At 34.7% G+C, this 8,482-nt stretch overlaps 2 protein-coding genes across 2 annotated transcripts in view; both read right to left on the bottom strand.

Annotated features, from left to right (window-relative positions):
- The window catches only part of LOC147291105 (P-loop containing nucleoside triphosphate hydrolases superfamily protein), a 38,328-nt gene extending 37,827 nt beyond the window's left edge, over positions 1 to 501 (bottom strand). Inside the window, exon 1 of the mRNA XM_086238132.1 lies at positions 173 to 501. Within this exon, the coding sequence (XP_086094258.1) occupies positions 173 to 328 (156 nt within the window). The 5' untranslated portion in view covers positions 329 to 501. The remainder of the gene's footprint in view (positions 1 to 172) is intronic.
- Positions 502 to 5,823: 5,322 nt separating this feature from the next.
- On the bottom strand, positions 5,824 to 8,417 carry LOC147291104 (ent-kaurenoic acid oxidase 1-like). Its single transcript, XM_086238130.1, has 8 exons — positions 7,874 to 8,417; positions 7,509 to 7,775; positions 7,103 to 7,192; positions 6,942 to 7,020; positions 6,653 to 6,759; positions 6,433 to 6,554; positions 6,193 to 6,316; positions 5,824 to 6,064 (listed from the first exon to the last, which is right to left on the bottom strand). Exons 1-7 carry the CDS (start codon positions 8,318 to 8,320, stop codon positions 6,217 to 6,219), a joined length of 1,212 nt encoding a protein of 403 aa, XP_086094256.1. The 5' UTR covers positions 8,321 to 8,417; the 3' UTR covers positions 5,824 to 6,064; positions 6,193 to 6,216.
- Positions 8,418 to 8,482: the final 65 nt, after the last annotated feature.

The following is an 8,482-nucleotide window of genomic DNA, read 5'->3' as shown; positions in this document are numbered from 1 at the left end:
CTCAAGAACCCAGAGCTTAAAAATCGAAATTACATACTAACAGAGAAAAAAGAAAAAACAAATAAAGCTACTGCACGTGAGACAGGCATTTCATCAAACACCTAGAGTGCGAGGAAAATATGTGACCTTGAACAATAGAATGAAGCTAACAAATAAATAGGTGAGTATTTACCCTTGCGTCTCTGACTTCAAGAACGAGATCGACCAATGGGATCCGTTCGGCGATGGCGCGAGAAGCGGCAGCCATGTGAGGGCTGAACCATCCTCCATTTCCTGAGCTTGTGATAATGGGACTGCCTATTTGTCTTGCTAAAGTAGCCGTTGCCATATTCGCGTGGAGTTTGAAATACCGTTGGGTTGGAGAGTACGCGGTTCTTATTTATATGAGTAGCGGGTGGCTCTATTGAACCCGGAATTTTGCTTTCCACACTCACTTCTTAACAGATTTTCCATTCTACCCATTTGCTAGGAATCTCAATTTTTTTAAAAACATTACTTGAATTCAACATGAAGCTAGTGAGCTTGAATTTAATTATTATTTGATACGAATATATAAATGACAAGATATGTAAAACGAACAATAAACATATAGAATAAGTCACAAATAACTCTCCATTTAGACTAGGCAAACTCGTTTAGTTAGTATTATATGAATAAAATAAAATGAATATCTTAATCTCATAATGTTGTTGTATGTATGACTACTTTTATATTTATAAAACTATTTTTATGATTTTCTTAGTATTTGGATAAAATCAATTTTAATTTTATAAATAAAGTACAAGTGATTAGTTTCAATATATAAAAGAAAATTTTAGTTTAAAATTTTTAGTTCACAATAAATGCGGAAACACGCCGTGATTAATAAATAAACTGAGTATGTTTAGTCAATAAATATTAAATTAGATTATAATTGACTAGCTAATAAACGAATTAAAGACGCAATGAAATGACACAAACACAATCCAATACTATGAATTATAACCAAGGAGTGTAATTTCGATTTCGAGGAAATTTTCGATGGAAATTTCGACGGAAATTTTCTTGGAAATTTCGATTAAAATTTCGATTTCGATAAAATTAGACAAAAACGACGGAAATTACTATCAAAATACGGAAATTTTGAATGAAACTTGACCATATGTTTATTTAACATATCATCTACTACATAGATAAAAAATATTGAAGAAACCAAATTATATAATAGGTTTCATGTGATATAAGATGAATATAATGTGCGCTGGATGCAAATATTATTAGAAAAATAGATCACTGATTAATAATTATATAAATAACACCTCATACCCTAAACCCTAAATTATATACCCTCTATATACCATATATCATGTAAGGCTATAACCCTCCATAGACCCTATACCATGTAAGGCTATACCCTCTATACACCCTATAAGGCTATACCCTCTATATACCCTATAAGGCTATACTCTCTATATACCCTATACCGTATATTATTAAATTTACTCAACCCTACCTTCTCAACCATGAACCATCAACAATAAATCACTCCCTAAACCCTAAATTATATTAAACTTATATACTTACAAACTTATATAAAATTATAAATTTAAATACTCCATAGTGATATTTAGTTTATAAACTTATATAAAATTACTAAACTCATATTATAGTTTTTCAAAAAAAAAAACCATATTATAGTTTATATTGTTTTAAACTTTTAATTAGGTTTTATTACATTTTTAATACCCTAATGTTCTGACAAAAAAACATATTTATAGGTAGGCACAAAAACGAAAGAACTGGTTCTTTTTCCTCCACACTTAAATTTTTTTTTTTTTTTGGTGCCACTTAATACCCATTTCTTAGCATCCAAATTTTAAAAAACTTCTCATTTATAAAGCATGAGTATTAATCCAGATTTTTTATTATTTGTTTGTGGAAGAGAGTGCACACTCCACACAGGAACACATGCAATTTTGACTTGGAGATGATCAATATATGAAATTAAAGAAAAGAAGTTTAATTAAACAATTTAAACTAGCTAGCTATGTGCCTATGTCATGGCCGAAAAAACAAAAACTAGCTAGCTATGTGTGGTGAGTAATCTTAGGCATGAATTATGAGCCTGACATTTGATCACCGGCAAGGCAACATGAAAATGACACGTACGACTTGAAAGTGACCAGCTAGCTTAGCTAAGATGCAGACACATGAGTTTGTGGTTGTGTATGGTCCAGATACAAGCCCTCTTTTATTGTTCTTCAATCTTGCAATTATTCAAAGTCCTCACAAGTGTGTACCTGAGCTCACTCACCTTCAGCCTTCAGACCCGAGCTCTCTCTCTCCCTTTCCTCACCTCGCCTCCTCCTCACCAATCGAACTGCCACTGTCCAGCGGCGATGGTAGGCGAGACCACCGGCCATCTCTTCCTCTTTCTTTCCTCTCCCGACCCCAACCTAACCTGGGCAGAGCCGAAGGTCTACTCATGCGATCTCCTAATCCCAGCGGCTTCGCGGCCCAACTCCGAGCTTAATGGGTTCCTCTCTTCGAGCTGAGTTGATCCATGGCCTCCCTTTGCCACGACAACCACGCAAGGTGGAGTTTTGAAGCTGGAAAACCCGAGACCTTCTCTGTCAGATTCCGGAAATTTTAGCAGCGCCCATTATAACCCACATCTAGTAACACATCTAGGACCCATCTATGTAACCCACATCTATTACATGTAGTTTTTGTAATAGATGGTTGCCCTCATCTCAAGTGATATTTTCTGGTGTTGTAGTTGTAACTCGAATCTCCATTTGGCTTTACTTTTTTTCTTTGAGAGCAGTTTTGCTCACCTCCATTAACTCAGGTGTATGCTCACCTCCCATCTAAAATGCTGCCATGTGTTTAAAAAATTAACCATGAGTTAATCTATTGTATTTAATTATTTCTGATATTATAATGATGAGAGAGAAAAATAATTTGATAACTCTTTTCTTATTTTATCCTTATCTTTTATTACTCAACTTTTTTTTATTACCCGTTAATTTCTCTTTTCTCTTTTATTTAATTATTTCTAATAATTTTTACTTCTTTTGTTTTTTTGCTTTTCTCCAGTACGCCTCTAGTACTCAAAAAATCACATTCATTTTTTTGGGTCTTCTCCTGTATACACATTTATATATTTTTTTAATTAATTAAAAAATAAAATATTCTAACAACACATTTGCAATTCGAACAAAAAACTCATTTGCAAAGTTTAATCTAAAATGTTGGCCAAACAAAAATCTAAAACAACTCATTTACATACATAGAAAATCCAATAAAAAAGTTACATGAGTTAAAAAAAAAAAAAAAAAATTATGTCGTTGCAACTATTCTTCTCTCTTCAAATGCTGCAACACCTTGGATTGACCTAAGAATTTGTTTGATCTGAAAAGGTCATGTATGAGACAAGAAAGAAGAATTCTTAGGCAAAAAAAAAAAGTGTTGTTGGATTATTTTTTTTAATTAATTAAAAAAGTAGATAAAAGGTGTATACATGAGAAAACCCAAAAAAATTGGATGTGGTTTTTTGGGTATTGGAGGCATACTAGAAAAGAGCAAAAAAAAAAAAAAGCAAAAATTATTAAATGCATGTGGTTTTTTAAATACTAGAGGCGTCCTGGAAAGAGCAAAAAAACAAAAGAAACAAAAATTATTAGAAATAATTAAATAAAAGAGAAAATAAAAATTAATAAGTAATAAAAAAGTGAAAAAAAGTTGAGTAATAAAAGATAAGGATAAAAGTAGAAAAGAGTTGTCAAATTATTTTTCTCTCTCATCATTATAATATCAGAAATAATTAAATACAATAGATTAACTCATGGTTAATTTTTTAAACACATGGCAGCATTTTAGATGGGAGGTGAGCATACACCTGAGTTAAAGGAGGTGAGCAAAACTGCTCTCTTTTTCTTTTGCTTTGATCCAATGTTAATGACGATATGTCTCATTAAATGTTACTGGATCACATTCATAATTTAAAGTAAGGCCAAATTTACTTTTAGTTCCTATAGTTTAGGTGAAGTTTTACTTTTGTCCATATGTTTTCAATTGTGTTGATTTGGATTTTATATTTTACAGATTATTGTAATTTAAAGACATATTTTACTTCTTGCTCTGCCTGCAGCCGACCAAGCATGCTTAGGAAGCCGAATTTTAAGTTTACAGGAGATATCAAACCAGAATTTATTAAACAAGATCAATGAATTAAACACGATTGCACATCTTCTTAATTTAGACATTTTGGACATCCTAAATCACTTTCATGTAACTAAATCTATATTTTCACTATCTTTATATATACGAAAGTATTCTCTTGCTAGACAATCCATAAACATAAGATGCTTATGTGACCAGATTGTTTGATTAGGTTGATCAAAATGGAGTACTATTCGAAAATATGTAAATTCAAGTACCTTAGCTTTCTGATTTCTGTCAAGAACTCAATTTGTCCTATGTTGGACCATTTTTCCAAGGATGATACAACATTATCTCAGATATAGTTCAAGTACATGGACAATGCTTCATGACTGTTGACTGGGGCTGCTGTTATCCTTTGTAGACGCTTGCATTCTTCAAACGCCAACAAATGATTTCTTTCCAATTAGTTCGACAGTGCCACCAGGCAAACCGATCTTAAACGCCTCATCATCTGTCAAAACTCTTTTACACATTTCAGGCGTTGTAACAATCACACTGGGGCTACCAAACATGAAGGCCTTATAGATTCCAGTACGCCCAAATCAGCATTGTTGATTGACACAGCAATGTAATTACACTGAAAGTTTCTAAGTTTTCCAAACCTTATGGACATGGTTGCACAGAGAAAACCATTGAATCAACCCAATAATCTTCTTTCAATAATGCAAATTTAAACAAGGTTCTCTTGTGTGTTTGAGATTCACTTTTAAATCCAAGTGACTAACTGGGACTTAAAGAAAATAACTTCCTATCAAAGTAGTTTGACAATCAACTCAACATGTACATGTTAGGATCATTGTCTTCATAATGTTGCCAATTGATTTCCATATCCTCATTACTAATAGTAATAGGTCAAGTTTCTGCTTCTTAAACAATTTGGCCTCTTTGCTATCAATTATACCCACTAGAACTACTAGTACAGGGTACCAGCTTTTCCACTTAATTACTTTTATCTATTTTACTTTTATTTTGTTACATTGGGAGAGGTAGAATCTTCAACATATCATAATCTTAAAGACCTAACTCATTCCCTCTTCTTTCTTCACCACTTGAATTAATCTCGAAGACTAACATGTTGACTTGGTTGGGTCATAACCAGTCAAGTACTTTCTAATTGGCCATGTGTCAAGTAATTAGAGGACAAGAAACCCTGTTCTTGTCCTACATCTCGCATTACTATTCCCATATCAGAGAATACTTAGCAGAATACAAGCATTACTTTTGTTGGGGCAGTTTGGTAATTCCACAGAAACTCCAAATTACCAAAATTCACTCAATACTTCATGGTTTACATCAATTAGTCAGTAGCATTTTAGGCAGTTATTCATAAGGGTGTCAAATATTTTTATTTATTTATTTTTATGGATAGTTTTGTGTACTTAAAAAAAATGCAGAGGAGTTAGAAAACTATTATATACTAGGCACAGATCCTTTTAGGGCTCAAACCGGCACAATTTGAAGCGAATAAGGGCTGGCCTGATGGATCGGAAACACCCGACCCATCCTGGCTTGTAAGTATGGGTCGTGTTTGGTCCGATCCACCTAAGGTCAGGCCAGGTGAGGCAACAATTATTAAGAGACAAAACCAATGGATAAAATGGCCAATGACAAAGCGAATAATGCTTGATGCTTGGTTTAATTACCAACCCTTTTATTATTAAGAGAAAACTAGCTCGGTTACCAGAATACGCCTGCAGATGCACAATTACCAGCTCTTATAGCTTGGTTTGCATGCTCGGCCTCTTTCCCAGCTAAAATGCTAACAGCCTCTTTCATAACTACTAAAACTAACTGCCAACTGAGGACTAACTTCCCGCCACTACTCTTGATGGCGATTGCTCACTTGCATGGCACGCTCCTGGTTGACAACAGATAGGCAGATCCCAAGTTAAAAATGTGTTAAAAGCAAAGAACATAGAACCTAAAATGAGAGGCAGTGATCAAAACGTAGTGTTTTATAACTAACATATGAAGAAATGAAGAGACCTGTGTATTTGCCTAGTTCTCCTTTTAGGGAGAAGCAGATTTTTTGATTCTTGCCAAGCAATTGTCTGTTGGCCTAGTATGCGGCAAGTATCTCATCTGGCATTGAGGATTGACCCTTTCAACCCTGCAACACCAAATAACACAAACATTAGAAGAAGATAATAAAATAAAATAAAAAGAAAGAAAAAGAGATGTACAATTTTAGTTATGGAGGGTAAAAGTTGTTGCAAGATGACTCACTTGTAATTGAGGAGGAAATGATGAAGGAAAATGGCAATTTCCAGCTTGGCAAGATCGTTTCCAGGGCACAGATGGCTTCCGGCTCCAAAGGGAAGAAAAGTACCTGGTGTGGGTGTGTAATTCTATGCCAGCACAAAGCAGTTAAAAAAATTCAGGTCTAAGACATGTATAACCCTGTTTTATCATAATTATCAGTCATTAAAAGTGCTTATGAACTTACATCCCATCTAGAAGGATTGAATTCCATTGGGTTTGGATATATTTCAGAATCCAAGTGAATGCTCCTGAACCAGACCAAAACTTTCCAACCCTTGGGAATGCAATAACCTGAAATCCAAGCCATTAAGTAAATTTCTAAGGTCATATGAACCAATATTTGGTTCAAAATTCAACAGTAGTTCATGAAAGAACAAAGAACAATCAATGAAGATAATCCAGAGTAAAAGTACTCTACATCTAAGGACCAGTTACATTGGAGAAAGTACACAAGAAAGAAAGTCCTAACTCACCACCAATGTTGACATCTTTCTTTGCCTCCCGAAAAACAGTAAGTGAGAATGTTATCACTCGAAGAGTTTCGTCGATCACCTATGGAGTTTAAAAGGGTTAGCTGGAATCACTTGGTAGAGGCTGAAAATATATTATACGGTGAAGCCACTTTTTTGTATACCTTGGAAAGATACACCATCTCTCGATATTCCTTAAGCGTCAGCCCCTTCTGTGTTGGTGGCCTCCTCTTTAGAATCTCTTGTTGCTCTGCCTGCAGTTGACCAACCATGATTAGGGAGCCGAATTTGAAGTTTTCAGGAGACATCAAACCAAAATTCATTAAACAAGATCAACGAAAACATGATTGCACATCTTCTTTTGAAAAATTTGACAGCATAAAACACTTCTTTGTGAAACTAAATCCAAATTTTTCACTGACTTTATAGAAACAAATGAAATTAGAGCATCATATGCTTATGTTACTAGACAGTCTGGCAACATAAAATGCTCATCTTACCAAACTGTGAATCTGGACCATTGATTTGGTTGATCTAGATGGACATTCAAAAATATTTAAATTGAAGTACCTTAGCTTTCTGGAAATATTCGGGGTGTGCTTGTAGGAAAATGGCAACCCACATCATGGTATGGCCAGAAGATTCATGGCCTGCATTCAAGTACATTAACAGAAGATCTATAATCTCCTCATCTGTAAGTTTTCTTCCATCTTCATCCACAACATCCAGCAGAGCATCCATCATATCTTTCTTCTTTACCAAGTAGTTTCCAGCCTTCCTTTGAGCTCGTCTCTCATCCACAATAGATTGAAATGTAGAGACAAGATTTTTCCGAGCCTGAAATGAAAACGATTCATTAATTTGGATTCTAACACATAACACAATTATTAATTTGTGAGTTATGAACGAAGTTCAACTTATCATCTGTTCCTCACCTTAAGTGCCTTATGGTATGCAAACCCGGGAATATTGATTGCCATGGCTCTAACTCCATAGTTAAGTGTTGTGTACTCCCTCTCCAGAGTCTCCATCACTGGCTCGCTCTCTGAGCTAAGAAAGATGTACATAATAATCCTAAAAGTAAGCTTTCTGAGTTGAGTCAAGAACTCTATTTGTCCCATTTTCGACCATTTTTCCAAGGACAATACAACATTCTCCTCCATGTACTTGATGTACACAGACAATTGTTCGTGACCATTGACTGCGGCTGCTGTTACCCTTCTTAGACGCTTGTGTTCTTCAAAAGAAATGCCAATGAATGATTTCTTTCCAATCAGCTCCACTGTGGAAACAGGCCAGCCGGGCTTAAATGCATCATCGTCTGTCAAAACTCTTTTACTTGTTTCAGGGGTTGTAACGATCACACTTGGGCTTCCAAACATGAAAGCTTTGTAGATTCCAGTGCGCCCAAATCTGCATTGTTCATTTATATGGCCATGTAATTGGAGTAACACATAGAAAAACCATTAAACCCAACCCAATAATCTCCTTTTAATAATATGAATTTAAATGTTCAGTGAAACATGTGTGTGTGTTGTTTGTGT

The sequence above is a fragment of the Dryas octopetala genome, chromosome 3 (genome assembly GCF_963921425.1).
Source record: "Dryas octopetala chromosome 3, drDryOcto1.1, whole genome shotgun sequence".
Taxonomy (NCBI): domain Eukaryota; kingdom Viridiplantae; phylum Streptophyta; class Magnoliopsida; order Rosales; family Rosaceae; genus Dryas; species Dryas octopetala.
Note: the sequence above shows the minus strand (reverse complement) of the source record. Positions and strands in the feature narration are given on the sequence as shown.

Excerpts from the sequence above, each read along its gene's own strand:
- LOC147291104 (XM_086238130.1), bottom strand. The coding sequence starts at position 8,320 with ATGTTTGGAAGCCCAAGTGTGATCGTTACAACCCCTGAAACAAGTAAA. Across the intron at positions 6,555-6,652 it reads TCAATCCTTCTAGATGGGAT|AATTACACACCCACACCAGG; the intron begins GTAAGTTCATAA and ends GTGCTGGCATAG. Across the intron at positions 6,317-6,432 it reads CATTTCCTCCTCAATTACAA|GGTTGAAAGGGTCAATCCTC; the intron begins GTGAGTCATCTT and ends TTGGTGTTGCAG.